At 45.1% G+C, this 20,103-nt stretch overlaps 1 protein-coding gene across 2 annotated transcripts in view; it reads left to right on the forward strand.

Annotated features, from left to right (window-relative positions):
- The window catches only part of FGL1 (fibrinogen like 1), a 90,567-nt gene that overhangs the window by 66,796 nt on the left and 3,668 nt on the right, over positions 1–20,103 (forward strand). For both annotated transcript variants that reach the window (XM_077477382.1, XM_077477383.1), the window contains exons 6-7: positions 11,785–11,873; positions 12,382–12,569. In XM_077477382.1, the coding sequence (XP_077333508.1) occupies positions 11,785–11,873; positions 12,382–12,569 (277 nt within the window). The remainder of the gene's footprint in view (positions 1–11,784; positions 11,874–12,381; positions 12,570–20,103) is intronic.

Below are 20,103 nucleotides of genomic sequence, written 5' to 3' on the forward strand. Positions count from 1 at the left end.
GCAAAATACCACAGAGGTTACAATTTCAGATGCTAATAGTGAGCTTCCTCCTTGCTGCTTGCACCTGTAAGAAAGCACAGTGGCAGAGAGTTTTATACCTGGGGGGGTACAATACTGCTTTATTAAATCCTTGGAATATGTTTTACCACTAGGGTGCTGCAGTTGTTTTTAATAAATAAAATATATTTTGTTGTATGCAGAGGCATAAATTGAAGCTTGTGGGCCCCAGTGCAAAAGTTGACCTGGACCCCCCACTACTTCCAACATGCATGCAGATACATCCACCCCACGCCAATATGCTCAAAGTGGCTTAAGAGTTTTGAGTTCCTAGAGTTCCTCCTTACATCAGAGGACAGGGAATACTGCTGGAGAATCAGAGGACAGGGCTCACCGCTGTAGAATCAAAGGACAGGGATCCCAGGCAGGTCACTTGGCAGAGCTCCTTTCCCATCCCAGTACTGTATACAACTCCCCCCACACAATACACAGGGCTGAAATCACATACCTTTACACACAGTCTGTCAGTCTCCACAGGGTGTATCTGGCTTTTATGTTGCCCTTCTGGCCTGTAAAATTCCCTGATCAGAACGGCAGTGTAGTTGTAGTAGGCAGATACACCCTGTGCAGATCATGGCTAACTGGCTGTGTTGTAAAGGAATGTGAATTCAGCCCTGCAGAGGAGGAACAGACACATAGATGGCAGGGTGGAGGGGGTAGTCATGGGCTTTAGGGGGGGGGACTTAGATCTGGGAGAGCAAAGCCATGTGACACAAAATCTGAAGCCTGCAGTCATTCAGGGACCCCCAAGGAGGTGTTAAGGGATTTGTTTTAGCAATTTCTGAGGGTTTCTCTGTTGGTGTTGGCAGATGTTGGGGGAAGGTCACCTCCTGAAGGTGTGTCTTTTCCCCAGTTGTCAGGAAAGTGGGGTAAGTAGACATCCCCGGGTGGGGGAGTACAGAGAATCCCAGCTGGTGACAAGGAGACACTGAGCAGTGTCATACCTCACCAGTGACATTGCTCCCATCCTGGCTACAGGAACGGCACTCTACTCCTCTTGCCTCGCTGAGCTCAGTTACCATTCCATGTTGCCAGCACACAGCACAGACACTTTCCCATCCTGGGCTGTTCTCACCTTGTGCTCCTCTCTATTCAGGAAATGGCTCACAGCTTCTCCCCAGCCAATGTGAACAGAAGGGTGTGGACTGTGGAAGGCAAAGTAGAAGCCCAGTACTGGAGCGTGGCTGCGGGCACCTAGGGCAGGTCGGAGCTGGATTTTGTAGAGGATATGATAATATGACAGGGAGGCTGCAGGGGCCCCCTGAAGCTAGGATCAGAGTTGCAATTGTGACCCCTGCAACCCCTTATGCTACACCCATGGTTGTATGCCAAACTAGTAGGGGCCCAAATAAGCCCTCTGCTAGTACACTTTATACATTAAACCACATTCATATTTAGGGAACAGTAATACAATTATAATACAGGTTTAAATATTAGCAGGTGACTAGTAAAATGCTGGTTCTTGCAGCTGGTGATAAGATATACACTATATTACCAAAAGATTTGGGACATCAGCCTTTACATGCACATGAACATTAATAGCATCCCAGTCTTAGTCTGTAAAATTCAATATTGAGTTGGTCCACCCTTTGCAGCTATAACAGCTTCAACTCTTCTGGGAAGACTATCCGCAAGGTTTAGCAGTGTGTCTATGGGAATGTTTGACCATTCTTCCAGAAGTGCATTTGTGAGGTCGGGCACTGATGTGGAGGAGAAAGCCTGGCTCGCAGTCTCTGCTCTAATTGATCTCAAAGGTGTTCTATTGGGTTGAGGTCAAGATTCTGTGCAGGCCAGTCAAGTTCCTCCACCCTAAACTCACTCATCCATGTCTTTATGGACTTTGTGCACTGGGCCAAACCATTTAGTGGAGGGGGATTATGTTGTGGGGTCGTTTTACAGGGGTTGGGCTTGGCCACTTAGTTTCAGTGAAGGGAACTCTTAATGTGTCAGCATACCAAGACATTTTGGACAATTTCATGTTCCCAACTTTGTTTGGGGATGGCCCCTTCCTGTTCCAACATGACTGCAAACCAGTGCACAAATCAAGGCCCATAAAGACATGGATGAGCAAGTGTGGGTGTAGAAACTTGACTGGGCTGCAGAGTCCTGACCTCAATCCAACAGAACACCATTGAGATAAATTAGAGTGGAGACTGAGAGCCAGGCCTTCTCATCCACATTAGTACCCGACCTCACAAAATGCACTTCTGGAAGAATGGTGAAACATTCCCATAGTCACACTCCTAAACCTTGTGGATAGCCTTCCCATACAATTTGAAGCTGTTATAGCTGCACAGAGTGGGTCAACTCAATATTTAACCCTACGGACTAAGACTGGGATATCATTAAAGCGGAGGTCCACCCTAAAGTGGACCCTCCGCTCATCGGAACCCCCCCCCCCTCCGGTGCCACAATCGGCACCTTTCAGGGGGGAGGGGGGGTGCAGTTACCTGGATAATCCAGGTAACTGCACCCATTTCCAGGATAGCTCTCTGCGGAAAGGGGCGTAACTTACGCCCCTTTCCGCAAGTGCCCGCCCCTTCCCGCAAGTGCCCCGCTGCCTGCTGGGAAACACACAGATCCCAGAGGCAGCGGGGAGCGTCCTTTTTGCGCAGCGCGATTCGCGCATGCGCAGTAGGGAACCGGGAAATGAAGCCGAAAGGCTCCATTTCCATACCCAAGATGGCGGCGGCAGGACCCGACAGACGACCTAGAGATCGGCTTCGGGTGCCGACATCGCGGGCGCGCTGGACAGGTAAGTGTCACTATTTTAAAAGTCAGCAGCTGCAGTATTTGTAGCTGCTGGCTTTTAAAAAAAAAAAAAAACGCGGAGTCCCGGTGGACTCCCGCTTTAAAGTTCACATGTGTGTAAAGGCAAGCATCCCTATACTTTTGGTAATATAGTGTATATCCAACTGGCAAAGGAGTCCAGTATAATTAGGGGGAGCAATATGATAAAGCTTTTGTCAAAATACTATAAAACAGTGCAGCACTTGAAGAAACATCCCAGATAGCAAGGATAACCTGCCACAAATTTGTGGCAGTGCGGAATTGTAAGTCTTCTTAACTTGCTGCACATTTTCACTGGCAAGTTGTAGAGCACTTGAAACACAAGTTCTAGTTGACACTATTCCAATTTGTACAAAATTTGCTTGGCAAGTCTCTATTGAGTGCAAAGTTGCAGTAGTGAATCTACAACAAGAGCTCTGCAAGTCTACAGCATGAAAATTCAGCCACAGTGACCCCTGTGGTGGGATGACTATTGCACAACATAACTGAACCAGAACTTGCAGAAGACTTGCAGAATGTTTGCAAAGAAAGTTGATCTGAAATCATGTAATGTGGAGTTGCTGCAATTGTGCAACAAATTTGTGAAGCCTGGCAAGTCTAGCAATAGCTTAGCAAGTCCCTTTCAAACTTTCAGTTCAATTCCTTGCTATCTGGGATATACAAACAAAATAAAGTTCATATGTAGTAGAACACAAGCATCAATAATAAGTGTCCAAAATAGTGCTTTTGTAAATGATCATGCAGGTGAATCCTTGAAGAACCTCCACCACTTGTAATACTAGCAGCTCACTTCACAATGTGGATCCCTGAAGGAATATGGTCACAAGCAATTTCCCCAATAGGGTTTGTATTACTGTGTCAGTAGATAAAATCACCGGGCTGAGCTAACAGAAAGGATCCCTATCTCTGCGCTCTAGACTCCTCAAAGTATGTTGGACAAGATCTCCAGTACCACAAATTGCATGTAATAAAGAGAATATATAGTGCTCTCTGCAAAGATTGGTATATGTACTCAGAGTCAATCTGTGGATAGAATCCAAAGCAACAAAGAACATAGACCTGAAGTGTGCTGGGGTCACGTGGTCAGTATGCCTAAAAGGGGGCATACTCAAGTATGAAATTTAATAAATGAAATAAAAAGAAAAAGGGAATGGGTGGGTGGGACACGAGAGCCAGCATCCACGAGAGGAGGAGGGCGGGCTTTATACAGTCTGACTCCTCCTACAAGCACAGGCTGACCTGTGGTCAGCCTTACAATTGTACTCGGAGTCAATCTGTGGATAGAATGGAAAGGAACAAAGAGCAATAAAGAACATAGACCTGAAGTGTGCCGGGGTCACGTGGTCAGTATGCCTAAAAGAGGGCAAAAATAACACAGTCGGATGAAAGCTTAACAACCAGATTACACAGTGAATTAACGTCTAACCTGGGGTGGTGGCAACAAAGTATGTATTTTGCTGCAGAAAGGGGAGCGCCTGGAAAGGCAGTAGAGGACCATCCCAGGGTTTGACAAATGTAACAACTAACCAAGCTGGAATAAACCAACCCCAAGCTCCACACCTTGCCAGGCCCCCAGAACCTGTACATAGTGCCACCCCTGAATGCTGCGTCTTGAGAACATGCAGATGTAACAGAGAAGGTCGGGGTGCCAACTAGTTGATTGGTTAAAGTAAGCGAGACCCTGGGCCCAAAGCACCACTCCCCTGGCCAAAAGAACCACAAAAGCCAGCTAGCACTGCCTTGAGCCCCAAGCTGGCAACCAACGCAAAAGGAGACCTGAGAGTATGTCAGATACGACACGTAATAAGACCCATAATGGGAAGTCAGCCGAGCACATCAGGGGGTCTACTCTGCCGGTACCCTGAGGGCGGCTTCAATCGAAAATGCAGAACATAAAAGAACCTGACGGGTCATCCAACATGAAATGCTGAGACTCAACTCGATACGCCCTGAAAGTGTATGTGGGCCGATATGAGCTGGAAGAGGCCAAAAAAACAAACAAAAAGAAAATAGGAACTGGATGTTAACCATCAGGACTGGAAACCTAGACCGGAAAGCCTGGAAAGAAGCCAAGCAGTGTCATGAGCCTTCCTAGTATTCAAAACAAAACCTAATGAACAAGGCTGCTGCGTCAGCCAAATGGAAAATCAATCCACCACGAAAATGGAACTGAAGAGAAAGTGCAACGCTGGTACCTGCTTCCGAGACCTGAGCATACTGATACCGCCCAGGCCTCGAGAGGGTCCCGGGATCCATTAAAGTCCCTGAGCCAGTAGAATCGATGAAACCACAAGAGAAAACCTGGGGGCACAAGAGAAACCTGGGGGCACGAAAGAAAACCTGGGGGCACAAGGAAACCCTGGGGGCACAAGAGTAACCCTGGGGACACGAGAGAAAAACCCTGGGGACATGAGAGAAAAACCCTGGGGACACGAGAGAAAAACCCTGGGGACACAAGAGAAAAACCCTGGGGACACGAGAGAAAAACCCTGGGGAGACGAGAGAAAAACCATGGGGAGACAAGAAAAAAACCATGGGGAGACGAGAGAAAAACCATGGGGACACGAGAGAAAAACCATGGGGACACGAGAGAAAAACCCTGGGGACACGAGAAACCTGGAAAATGACAGAAACCTGGAAAACTAGAGAACCTAGAAAATGAGAGAAACTTAATATTGCATGAGAAACGTAATATTGCATGAGAAACGAAACATTGCACGAGAAAAAAAACATTGTACGAGAAAATAAACATTTGCACGAGAAAATAAACATTTGCGAGAGAAACGTAACATAGCGAGAGAAACGTAACATAGCGAGAGAAACGTAACATTGCATGAGAATCGTGAATTTGCATGAAAAACTTACCTGCACAAGAACTAACCGCATAAGAAACTAAAAGCATGAGAAACGTGAGTTCGAACAAAATGTGAGTGGTGTAAGAACAGATGAGGAGACTTGCCTCCGAACAAGCCAATTAAAAACGATCACCTCAATCTGTTAAACCCAAAGGCGTGATGGGTAACCTGCAGTGGAAGAACATGGACAACCCAGCTGTGTGAAACAACCAGAAAACCTAATAAAAACAACCCGCCCGTGACACAACCATCCCCCTGGTACCTGATAAGTATAAGGACGTGGGACCTAATAAATATAAAGATGTGGGTGCCGAAATGACAGGACCAGCAGCGCATGAATGTGAACCTGATGACAACACCACCCTAATGAATGCAGCAGTGAGCCCGAGCAACCTGCAGCGCCAAGACAGGAAATTAAAACGAACACTAAGGCCTAAGGTACCCACAGACCGTGGTGGGTAGTAGTAGAAGGTGTAATGGTGAATGTATACGTTTGATGTGTGGATTACAGGCGAAAGATCAACAACGAAACCTCAGCCCGTATGGACCTGTAGACGTGAAAGATCCTGGATGTAAGAACCGGCTAACGGAAATGCAGCGAACGAAGGGCAATAACATGAAACGCGTGACACAAGGGAATACATAAGAAACATGTGAAAAAACGTAAGAAACATGGGGAAAAATGAAAGAAACATGGGAAAAACGAAAGAAACATGGGAAAAACTAAAGAAACATGTGAAAAAACGAAAGAAACATGGGAAAAACCTAAGAAAACAAGGGAAAACGTGAGAGACATGGGAAACATAAGAAACAAAAAAAAAAACAAGTTGCCTGAGACACGTAAATTGCATCAGACACGTAATTACATCAGACACGTAAATTGCATCAGACACGTAACTTGCATGAGAAAATGTAAAACCTGAGAACCATAAATTCCAAACGTCAACCGCCTGAGAAATGCAAAACGCATGAGCAATGCAAATTGCATGAGATATTCAAATTGCAAGAAAGCCCGTAAACTGCAGAAAAACTGTAAACTGCGTAAAAAAACGTAATTTGCAGAAAACTGTAAATTGCGTAATAACCCGTAAATTGCATGAGACCGTAAATTGCATAAGACCGTAAATTTGCATGAGAAAACCGTAAATTGTATAAGAAAATCGTAAATTGCATGAGAAACCGCAAACTGCATGAGAAACCATAAACTGCATGATAAACCGTAAATTGCATGATAAACTGTAAATTGCATGAGACCATAAATTGCATGAGACCTACAATAGCATGAGAAAACCGAAAATAGCATGAGAAAACTGAAAATAGCATGAGAAACGTAAACTTGCATGAGAAACCGAAAAAATTGCGTGGGAAACTGTACATGCGTGAGAACCGTAAATTGCATGAGGACCAACACCAGGCGGACGAACCCCCCCCCCCCCCGGCAGAACCAGGCACCCGAATCCTCCCCCCCGGCAGAACCACCAGAAGGAGGCGGGCTGGAGAAGCGCTCCCCCTGGAGCCACCAGGCGGACGAACCCCCCCTCCCCCGGCAGCAGCAGGCAACCTAAACCTCCCCTCTTCCCCGGCAGAAACACCGGGAGAAGGAGGTGGGGGCGGGAGAAGCATCTCCCCCGCAGTCACCGGCCGGACTAACTCCCCCTACCATCAGCAGAACAGAGAGGTAAGTGTTTCTCTGTAGTACCTCTCTTCAATCTTCACAGAAAACGCAGCAAGCAAATGAGCTGACCAATGAGTGTCAACCGATGCCTGCAAAATTCAGGCGATGGAAGGCCAACACCAAGACCATGTCTCATGAGAAGAGTGGACTGCCAGGACAGAGCCATCCTCCGAACAAAGAACAGACAGGACATGCTGCCCGAGGAAGTCCCCAACAGAACCGTGCACAGGGCTGCAATGGACACCACGGCACCCACATAAACGCTGAGGATCCACTGGCACAAAGAAGAGCACCCCCACTTACAAAAAGCACATCTTCTCCAATTCAAACCAGCCGTACAGAAATGCACTCATTGGCCACGATGCGAAGGCAGAGGCAGCCGGAGGAGGAGGCGGGCGGGAGAAGGGCTCCCCCGCGGAGACAAGAGCCGCGGCCGAAACCACCCTCCCTCGGCAGAACCACCAGGAGAAGGAGGCGGGCGGGAGAGCCCGCAGCTGACACCTCACTCCCCCCTCCCCTCTGGCAGAGGCAGCTGGAGAAGGAAGCGGACGGGAGAAGGGCTCCCTTGTGAAGACAGGAGCCGCCGGCGAACCCCCCCCGGGGAAGCCTGTGGCTGGCACCTCCCTCCTCCCTACCCTCCGGCAGCAGCAGCGAGAGAAGGAGGCGGGCGGGAGAAAGGCTCCCCCGTGGAGACAAGCGCTGCGGGCAAACCCCCCAGCTGAACCATACGGGGGAAGCCTGTGGCAGAAACCTCCCTCCCCCCTCCCCTCCGGCAGAGGCAGTCAGAGAATGAGGCCGGTGTTCTGCCTAATAGAGTCTGGCCATCAAATAGTGTCCGCTCCGTACTGCGCATGCGCAGTACGGAGCAGACGAAGCTTCGGAAAATCTCCGAAGCTGAACGGCGCCTGCGCCGTGAGTGGAGGTGGTAGCCCCACCATCCAAGCGGACATAGGGTTGTGAATTTTAGAGGGCCCCTCGCTCGCCACGCTTCGGGCTCGGCCTCGCTGCGCTCGGCTCTTTTTTATTCTAGCTCTATGTCCACTTGGATAGTGGGGATAGAACCTGGACTCACGGCGCAGGCGCCGTTCATCCTCTGCAATTTTCGGAATCTGTGTTCCTGTGTACTGCGCATGCGCAGTACGCAGCGGACACTATCCGATGGAGGACGCTATTTGACAAGACACCGGCGGGAGAAGGGCTCCCCCGTGCAGACAGGAGCTGACCCGGAAGTGACGTCAGCACGAGAGCCAATGTCCACGAGAGGAGGAGGCAGAGGAGGGCAGGCTTTATCCCTTTCATGACTAAGCCTATTTTTGGAATTTGGTGTTTACAAGTTAAAATCCATATTTTTTGCTAGAAAATTACTTGGAACCCCCAAACATTATATATATTTTTTTAGCAGAGACTCTAGAGAATAAAACGCCGATTGTTGCAATATTTTATGTCACACGGTATTTGCGCAGCGGTGTTTTAAACGCAACTTTTTGGGAAAAGGGACGCTTTCATGAATAAAAAAAAAAACTGTAAAATTAGCCCAATTTCTTTGCGTAATGTGAAAGATAATGTTACGCCGATTAAATAGATACCAAACATGTCACACTTTATAATTGCGTGCACTTGTGGATTGACGACACAGTATGGTACCTAAAAATCTCAATAAGCGACACTTTAAATTTTTTTTACGGTTACCAGGTTAGCGTTACAGAGGAGGTCTAGTGCTAGAATTATTGCTCTCGCTCTGACGATCACGGCGATACCTCACATGTGTGATTTGAACACCGTTTACATACGCGGGCGACTTCCGTATGAGCTTTCTTTGCTTCGCGGGGACGGCGGGCGCGTTAAAATTTTTTTTATTTTTTTATTTATTTTATTTATTTTAAAATGACTAAATTGTTTTAAAAAAAAAAAATGTATCACTTTTATTGCTGTCACAAGGAATGTAAACATCCCTTGTGACAGTAATAGGTGGTGACAGGTACTCTTTATGGAGGGATCGGGGGTCTAAAAGACCCCCCACCCCTCCTTTACACTTCAATGTATTCAGATCCCCGAAAACGGCGATTCTGAATACCGGATATTTTTTTTAAACCGGCGCCATTGGCAGCCGAGTAAATGGGAAGTGACGTCATGACGTCGCTTCCGTGTTTACGATGAGGAGACTGGAATGAAGCCGATTACGGCTTCATTCCAGTCCCTGCCCAGCAGCCGAAGGCAGCAGAATTTGAATCGGTGCTCCCGATCGAGCGGGAGCACCGTTAACAGCGGCGGGAGGCGGCGGGAGGGGGGACGTCCCATCCCGCTCCTCCGGCATAACAGCCGAGCGGCTTTTAGCCGCATCGGTTCTTATGCCTGGATAGCCAATCGCCTGCTGAAAAAAACGGTACCGGGATGATGCCTGCAGGTGCGGGCATCATCCCGGTATACCCCCCGGAAGCCGAGTACGCACATCTGCGAACGCTCGGCGGGAAGGGGTTATACAGCCTGACTCCTCCTACAAGCACAGGCTGACCTGCGGTCAGCCTTACAATTTTTGTACATAAAAGGAATAAAACTTACAAACACGACATTGCAACCCAGTGTCTGGCATGCAAGCGTGTACAATCAATTCCACATCAATCAGCACTGGCCGCGGGTGACATCACATGATTCCCTTTTGTTCTAGGGGCATTTGTTGACGTTCTGCACACCACAGAGAAATAACCAATATAGAGGAAATAATAGAAGAGGGAAGAATAGGAGGGGAAGATGTAGGAGAGGAGGTCAGCAACAGTCTATTTATCGAGATAGTTCTCAATCCTTCTTGCCCTATAATCAAAAACCATTCCAAAATTGTGAAAACACTCACCAATACTCAGGACCCCGTGGGAGCCATTCAAATAGTGGAAGATCCCAATATCCATGTGGTGGACAAGTACCCATCCATAATAGGTTTGCGCCTCCTATGAAGAGGGTGATTTTTCGGGGCCCAGAGCGGACCAGGGAGGGGACCCCACCATACCAGCCGAATGTGGGGGACTGGTGGAGACATTCCGCTCAATAAATGCCCCTAGAACGGAAGGGAATCACATGATGTCACCCATGGCCATCATGTGGAATTTATTTTACACGCTCGCATACCAGGCACTGGGTTGCAGTGCCAAGCTTGTACGTTTTATTCCTTTTATATACAATAAATACCAATCCTTGCAGAGAGCACTATATATTCTCTTTATTACATACAATTTGTTGCACCGAAAATCTTGTCCAACATACTTGGAGGTGTCTGGAGCGCGGAGAGAGGGATCCTTACTGTCAGCTCAGCCCAGTGATTTTATCTACTGACACAGTAATACAAACCCTATTAGGGAAAGTACTTGTGACCCTATTCCTTCAGGGATACACTTTGTGAGGTGAGCTGCTAGTATTACAAGTGGCGGAGGTTCTTCATGGATTCACCTGCGTGATCGTTTACAAAAGCACTATTTTGCACACTTATTATTGGTGCTTGTGTTCTGCTACATATGAACTTTATTATGTTTGTATATGATTGTTTTATAATATGTTTTCTCAATACAATTATTTGACCCTGAGTGTTTATCAGCTTTATATTCTATAGGGTTTAATTGTGCTGATTGACATTCACTTATATTTTATAAAAATACATCAATTTTTCATTTTAAAAAATAAATTAAAGCTCAGTTACAGTAAATAACAGAGGCCAATTATGTTTTTTCAAGGATCATTTTAGTTTTCAACTGGTGGAAGATCCACATCTCTAAAGACCCATACACACTATCAGATTTTCTGCTGATTTTTGTCTTCGGATTTACCAAAACCATGTAGTGCAAGGGCCTGCCTGATTGTATACATATTGAAACTTCTAAGGTTTGACCTCATATTATATGGTTTTGGTAAATCTGAAGGAAAAAAATCTGCATTAAATCTGATAGTGTGTATGGGGCTTTAGAAATACTGAAGTACAGTAAATATAAAGAGTTTTTTTTACAATGGGTGGCAAAGTAAAGTAAAAAAACATCTGAAATCAAAACTCTAAATTTGCATTGAGATCAAAACTGCTATTTTACACACCTCAGTAAAATGTCAGTAAAATGGCTAAATGTTATGATTTTAATAAATATAGTATGCCCCATATGTGTGAGCTCTAAAGTCAAAATATACAGTACATCCCAAGTATTTGTTTGCGCATGGGCTTGCTGTCTGAAATAATTATCTCATTAATGTCACACCCTCCAGTTATAATGTTCAAGAAAAATTAAATAAATTATTCATACAGATAACAATACCTCATTTTCACATATATTGTTTGCCTGTCAGAACATGCCCTACTGTCTTTGTGTTTTCAGAATGCATTTTCCCAGACTAAGAGTGTAACATATATTTATTATGATATTTTTCCATAACCAGATGACTACACATTAAGAATTGATCTCCAGGATTTTGAAGGACAAAGACGAATTGCTGACTATAAAAGTTTCAGAGTTGGCCATGAAGAGGTAATGGAAGGACTGGGGAAATAATATAATATAAAGTGTATCTGCAGTTACACTTGTATTGTAGTTCTTCCAGACCCCCCCCCCCCCCCCCCCATTCCTTAGTCTTATACTCACCTGTCTCCAGTCCTGGCAGTCATCACTGGAAGCTAGCAAACTGGCTTGTCATCTCATGCACTTTGTCTTTCATTCTTATAGATTTTAGTGCAGAGTACAAGTTTGTATTTCAGAGCTTTCCATAGAAATAACTGGGAGCACATGCCTTGGCCTGGCCAGGTAGATTTACGCAATTCCATGTGCCGGGAACTACAAATAGGTGTAACCTGCACTTTAACTTAGATAATAGATGCCTATCTGATAATATTCTGACTTTATTTGGATTAATTTGTATGATTTACAGTAGTGCTAAACTTTTCTTGAATAGTTTTAAAAATGTATTAATAATCACATTCAATGTTAGTTTTATGATGTGCACCAGATATTTTACTACAACCTCCTTCCTTGTTTTCAGAGCAGCTACCAGATTAGTTGTGGAGAATATTCAGGTACAGCTGGAGACTCTCTCACTGGAGGATTTAACCCAGAAGTGCAATGGTGGGCAAACCATAATGGGATGAAATTTAGCACTTTGGATCGAGACAATGATAACTATGAGGAGAACTGTGCTGATCAGGATAAAGGTGGATGGTGGTATAACAGGTAACATTTTGAATAAAAAGATGAGCCAAGTTCCCTATATTGTTCTTTTTCAAATACAGTATTTCCCACATTTGTATTTAACACTATAATGGCCTTACCATGTCTAGTTACCATCTGTAGACCTGACATTCCCAATTTGTAGAGTTCATATAGTCTACTTTTTGAGTTGTACATGATTAACCAATAACTTGACAGCTGTGATGTTGGAGCCCAAGATCATTAACCAAGCATGTTGGTAAAAGCAAACAGTCCTTTAATAAAAAAAAACGAAACAAAAAAAAACAGGCAAAACAGAAATAGCTTTGTCCTCAGCAAGGAAAAGCAAACAAAAATTGTCCATCAATCAAAAATAAAGAGTTGGCTTACTCTTTGTTGAAAAAAAAAAAAAGTTGGCTTACTGCTAGTCACACTTGTCCTTTACAGGGTATTTGCCAGCTCCAGTCTGCTTCAGGGATCCCAAAAAGGAAGTTACCACAGTTTAGCGACCATGTCTCAGCCACAAGCTAGCCCACATTGCTCACACCAATGTGTTCTGCTGTTTCTCTCATAGACAGGTGCTGACTGTTTCCTCTTCCTTTTCTGGACTCTGATGAACACATGTTAATCCACGACCAAAGTCTCTGTAATCAAGGCTGGAGGTTCCGTTCCACGCAAATATCTTTCCAAACCTCAGAATTCTGAGTCCCAAAATGAGGACTTAGCAATCCAGAGAGTACTAAAAATTAGTACTCTCCTTTCCATATGAACCACCCTGGAACCCCTTACCCTTCATGAGTGGAAACTCCAGAGTACAAAAAATTTATTTTTAAGTTTCCCTCTAAAGGGCCCACAGCCTAAATAGTGAAATAATATATCTAACATCCAGGATCCATCCCTAGCACCTCATACATTGCAAAGAGTCTCCCACCTGCCCTTATCATTGCCATGCAGATATCTTATTCTCCTGGAGTCATGCTATCTAACCAAAAATACCTGCTCCAAAACGCCTACTGGCATTACATTAGAAGATTATTTAGGTTTGCTCTACAACTAGTGATAGGTAGCCCTCATTGGGCCAAGACTGTTATAAAACTAATGTTTTTCAGATATCAAGCCTTCAATCATCAATATCAGCCAGCTGTAAATAAAAGTTCCATGCTTCATAATTTTCCTCCCTTTTTCTGCTATTAGTGTGTCTATTTTCAGCTTGAATAAAGTTGGTATAACAATCATGCACTACTCTAAAAAAAATAATGGAATTCTCAATAAAGCCTCCTACCTTAAACATCCCGCAATGACCCTCCCACTCACTGTACCAGTTTCTCTATTATGACCACTGTCAGTATAGGTACTAAGATCCTACCATAATGTATGTGGCAATGTGCATTGTGGTAATGCCCTTTGCCTTTGCCCTTTTAAATGTATTGCATTTAAAAAAAATAGTTGTCACCAATAAAGAAAATGAGAGAAATACAAAAAAAATTGATTTGTCTCTAGCACAAATGGTGGGGGCTAAATCTGTTAAATGGGTACAATTGTTCCGAGGACAATTGCCTAAGAGGTACATTACACTCTTTTTTAATCAGATAATTTATACAGAAAATAAAGTTTTTCTGGTTGACAGTGCATAAAAGAATGCACCGAAAGTAAAGGTAGATATATAAAATGACATATACCCTAACAAAATTCCACAAAGTGTAAGATTTCAGTTATCGTTTACTAATGCAGTGGAGAACATTTGCATATGAGAAAAAAGGTGAACTAGAATACACAGAAAACTAAGAACAAGGAAAGAGACTCCTAATACAAGTAGCATGTGGTCAGTCATCACCGTTTGTACTGTAAGTGTGGTACATGCACCATTACCAAACAGGGAAATCGGCATAAGACTGCATCTGTGAAACATCTGTTAGAATCTAGATCAGGCCAAAAGGATAACAAGGGTTAGCCATTTAAATACGCTACCTAGAACTGTGTATATCTTGAGGGGGAACTAAAGAGCAGTATTAATGCTATGGTTCATCTCTAGTGTAGTTTCTCATAGCTGCTCTGGAAGTTCCTGTCCACCTCCTCACATTTCAAACTTGTGAGGACAACTCCTTTTTTGATATGTCAATTTCTCCAATAAGAGCATAGCATTGACCTCCCTGATCCACTGGGCAACTGTAGGAGAAGTAGCTGAGAGCCACCTCCCAGCTACCAGCTTCCTGGCTAAATGAAATAATCTTCTTAGGGCTATAGTTGGTTATCGGTTGTCCTCATGCATCATTCTCCAGCCAGCCCAAGATGCATATTAAAGAATTTAAATCAATACGAGTATCAAATGTCAGGTTAATTATATCCACAATTTCATGCAAGTATCTGAATAATTAAAGGCAACGGCAGAAAATGTGATTTAAGTTTATAGTGTCCCTCAAGCATCTGGAGAATAGAAGATAGTATTTATGCAATCATTCAGTGGTGCAATAGGTTCTATGTAGAATGTACAATTGAAACAAATGGCTAGATTTAGAGAAGGAGACTAAAGGGATCATTTGTAAGACAGATTTCCAGTAATCCCCAGAAATCATGTCCAGTTGTCCACATCTTGTTCCCATTTAGATTTGCAGGATAAAGGATTTTTGTGCAAGATAGAGTTAAAGTGGTGTTCCACACACCAAAAAATAAATAAATAAATGCTTAAAATTCCTAAAAAGAAAATGAAAAAAAAAACATTTGGAAAAAAAAAATAACTCACCTTTAAATGCCTGTTGCTAGTGGGTCCCTCGTAGTCTGCCTCTTCAGTGCCCGGGCACCTGACGTCACTTCCCCTCGGCGCAGGAAGGGCACAGCTCTGCCCTCTCCCTCCTGTCAGTCACCAGGGACATGTGACAGGTCCCAGATGACTGCGTGGCCAATCACGGCACGCTGTGCCGCTCGCGAATGCTCGGCTGTGGCTTCACACAGTTGCAATGCTGGCACCACCGAGAGGAGGGGGCGATGAGCGGGGCTTTGTTCCCCCACATCGCTGGACCCTGGGACAGGTAAGTGTCAGATTATTAAAAGTCAGCAGCTGCAGTATTTGTAGCTGCTGACTCTTAATTTTTTCTCCTTAAAGGAAACTCCTCTTTAAGTAAACTCATGTACACATAGAAAATGTTACCCCTCTTACCATTAGCTTTGAGTATGGTGTTGAGCATAGATGGTCTATAATGTGTAAGTGGGTTTAAATTGTGTGTTGGGCATGTAGTGCATGTCTCAGTAGGAGATATTGGTAAAAGAGGTGTGAGGAAGATGAAATTTGTCCTGAATCTGTTGAAATGATTGCAACACATTGTTCCCAAAAAAGGGGAACTAGCGTAATATCTATTGACTTCCATTGTGCCCAGGTTGGCAATTTCTGGCAAAGTGATGTTATCCCATAGCAGAGTGTATTCCAAGTATCCCTTATATTGCAAGGTAGGCTTAATCCTATCCCAAACCCTTTGCAACATCAGGATAGTGGGCTGCAGGGGAGTTGCTAGATCTGCAAAAGACCTGGGGCTAGAGCCCACAGCAGCGGTCACCAACCTTCTTGCATGCCTGGGGGGGGGGGGGAGAAGACCGGTGGTAAGTCATTTTTCACGGGCGATGGCTGGTGTTGGCACTTCAGTCAACATGGCACCATGGTTGATCTGGTGTCAGGGTGATTGAAGTGCATTATTTCTATTGTTACATTCTAATATATAATGAAGTGGTTCAACTCCCCATACTGCAGAATCAGTGGGAGCCCTGGGCGTGTCCCTTGCCACATCCCCTGCCACCAGATGCAGCGCACCACTTGCCACCATCGCCTGTCACCAGATGCATCGTGTTACTTTCCACCGTCACCTGCCACCAGATGTGGATTGTCACTTGACACGTCACCTGCCACCATTTGCAGCGTGCCACTTGCCACGTCTCTTGCCACCATTTACAGATTGTCAATTGCCATGTCACGTATTTTCTATTCTATTTTATTCTCTTTGGAAATTGGAAAACTATTCAAATTCGAAAAGTATTTGAAAACAATTTGAATTCAAAATTCATCCAAAACATTTTTTCGTTATTTTGGATCTGATTAAATTCGGTACTATTGTAATTCGGAAATTCGGATACATCCAAATTTCTGAAAAACAAAAATTTGTCCTAATTTCAATTTGGAAGGTAACAAACCGCACATGTCTAATTGACACTGACTTTTTGTCAGAAACCATGAATCAGACTGAGCCAGAAGTAGATTTAAATCACACTTGTTTAATAATAAAAAAGGTAAACAGGGTAAAGGTAGTCAAAACATAGCCAGAGTTCAGGAACCGGAACAGATAGTCAGACAAGCCAAAGCAACAGGGAGCCAGAGATGAGCATAGCAGAGTAGCAAGCAGGATCTGGAGCCAGAAGGAATGTCAGCCAAGCAAGTCTTTAACAGGAACACAGGAGAGCATTTTTAGAGATGTGACCAAGGCAAAGGCAGAGATTATCTGGACTGGACGGCTTAAGTAGGCAGGACTGATAAGCAGGATATCATCAACAGGTGAGTCACTGGAGAGATAGGAGCTGGCAATTAGCCGACAGCTAAGCAGCCAGCTTTGCGAAGGAAGGGCTGAGCCCAGCCCTGACACTTTTGCCACTGGTTGGGCAAGTTGTACCCAAGCTATAAATGTAGGGCCTATGCCAAAGCGTTATAGGATTTTCCATAAATAACCCCATTCAATACTGTCAAAGGCCTAGGTTGCATCTATGGATAGTATTGCCATAGAGCAGGATTCCTCAAATTGATTGTATATCAGTGGCAGCCCATAATGCAGAGCGCAGGGACGCCACCCCCCTATCCATGTGTCTGGCCCCCTAATCTACATGCCGGACACCGGACACATGGATTCCAATGTGGTTTGCAATGTAGTTCGCATTCGCATGTGGTTAGAGCATGTATTCAATACTGTCAAAGGCCTAGGTTGCATCTATGGATAGTATTGCCATAGAGCAGGATTCCTCAAATTGATTGTATATCAGTGGCGGCCCATAATGCAGAGCGCAGGGACGCCACCCCCTATCCATGTGTCCGGCCCCCTAATCTACATGCCAGACACCGGACACATGGATTCCAATGTGGTTCGCAATGTAGTTCACATTTGCATGTGGTTAGAGCCAGAGGCTCTAATAGGCTTCAAAAAAAGGATGGGCCCGGGCCACAGAGCACTGCTCCTTGAGCCCACCCAGTTGTGTGACAATAGCAAATAAATATTCGCTATTGTCCTTCTGATTCTCCTCCAGGCCAATCAGGAAGCGGGTCTTGAGACCCGTCACTCGATTGGCCGAAAAGGAGAAGTGATCTTATTGGCCACCTATAGGCACGGCAGAAGCCACTGTGATGCTGAGAAGGAGACGCAGGGGAAGCTGCCGTCCATCACTGGAAACGTTTCCTGAAAGATGAGGTAAGTGTGGGGCTGGTGACTGACTGGGGGGGTGTGGGTGCCCCCCCAAAAAAAAGTATACCACCAGCCGCCACTGTTGTATATTCAAAAACATTAATTTAAAATGAGTTAAGCCCATGCAAGGGCAAATGCTCAAATGGTAGGCTAATGCGTTTCAAGGGATTCCTGCTTCATCAGAGCCTTGGAAAACAAAGGGAGGTCTGTATAGTGTATAGAGAGGAGTGGCTGAAGACTTGCCAGGCTTCACAAGATCAACTTTCTATGCAAATATTCTGCCAGTCTACTGTAAGTTCTGGTTCAGTTATGTTGTGCAATAGTCATCCCATCACAGGGGTCACTGTGACTTGCAAAGCTCTTCCTTTAAACTCACCACTGCAACTTTGCTCTTGGAAAAGTGTCAACTAGAACTTGTGCTTCAAGTGCCCTGCAAGTGTACAACTTTCCATTGAAAATGTGCAGCAAGTTAACAGAACTTACAATTCAAACCTGCCACAAATTTGTGGTAAGTTATCCTTGCTATCGAGGATTAACAACCCAAGTAGCAAGGAATTGTGTTGGAAGTTTGAAAAGGACTTGCTAGACTTGCCAGGCTTCACAAGTTTGTTGCACAATTGCAGCAAGTCCGCATTGCAGGACTCCAGATCAACTTTCTGTGCAAACATTCTGCAAGTCTGCTGCAAGTTTCGGTTCCATTATGTTGTGCAATAGTCGCCCACCACAGGGGTCACTGTGGCTGAATTTTCATACTGTAGACTTGCAGAGCTCTTTCTGTAAACCCACCACTGCAACTTTGCTCTTGCTAGAGACTTGCCAAGCAAATTTGCTCTGCTCTGGATCTAGGGGCCCCCTTTTAAAGGGGGCTTCCAGATTCCGATAAGCCCCCCCCCCCCACAGACCACAGACAACCACCAGGCGAGGGTTGTTGGGAAGAGGGCCTTGTCCCCATCAACATGAGGGCAAGGTGCTTTAGGGTGGGGTGGGGCGCAGAGCCGGGCTGCATGCTCAGATAAGGGTCTGGTATGGATTTTGGGGGGATCCCATGCGATTTAAAAAAAAAATGGCATGGGGGGTCCCTTCTAAATCCATACTAGACCCAAGGGCCTGGTATGGACCTGGAGGGACCCCACGCCATTTTTTTTCACAATTTTTTTTCTGGCGGCAATTCTTTCTTTTTTTTTTTTTACATTCAGCAGGGAAGCCCGCTGACAGCTGATGACTCATCGGTTGTTAAGGACTTAGTGGCAGGCTTCCCGGGCCCCTCCTTAGCAACCAGTAAACAGGAAATGTACAGCTAAAAACAAAAAAAACACACAAATCGCAAAATGCTAATCATGGAAAAATCGCAGTATTTGCGTTTTGGCTGCGGCTCCATTTAAGCCCATTACATGCAAAACTCTGCATTTTGCGGGGAAAAAGTCCACCCGACCCTTTCCACGCAGAGGCACAAAAATGCATTGATGTGAACATGTTCCTTAGGAATCCATGTTAAAAAATGTCCCCGCATTTCTGCAAAATGCATCAGAAAACACATTAGTGTAAATGGAGCCTTAGCAGAGACAGGATCTATAGCCTGTGTGCTTTTCTGAATTTAGCAGTCCCTATTCCCTTACAGTTAAAAATAACATATATATTATACTTATCCACTCTGTGCAGTGGTTTTGCACAGAGCAGCCCAGATCCTCCTTTTTCCAGGTCCCTCGCCGGCGATTCTGGCCCTTCCCCCTGCCGAGTGCCCCCACAGCAAGCAGCTTGCTATGGGGGCAGCTAAGCCACTGATCTGTGTGTACATTTAGACATGGAGCTACGGTTTAGCCCCGTCCCCTCTCTCCTCGTTGGCTCACTGACTTTGGCACCAGCGGGAGCCAATGGCGCCACGCTGCCATTTCAGCCAATGAGGAGGGAGAGCCCCGGGCAGTTCCTGCAACATCGCTGGATTAAGATGGGCTCAGGTAAGTATTAGGGGGGGCTGAGGGGGCTGCTGCCCACAGAAAGTTTTTTTATCTTAATTTTATCTGAATGCTTCTGACTTTACAACGACTTTAAGGCAAGCAGGCCTACTGGTACTTAGTTTCCCCAAGTCTTTGCACACCATGCTATAGCTCGTGGCAAGATGGCACCAGGAC

Source organism: Lithobates pipiens, unplaced genomic scaffold, assembly GCF_037356315.1.
Source record: "Lithobates pipiens isolate NorthernLeopardFrog02 unplaced genomic scaffold, aLitPip1_a1.2 Scaffold_13, whole genome shotgun sequence".
Classification (NCBI taxonomy): domain Eukaryota; kingdom Metazoa; phylum Chordata; class Amphibia; order Anura; family Ranidae; genus Lithobates; species Lithobates pipiens.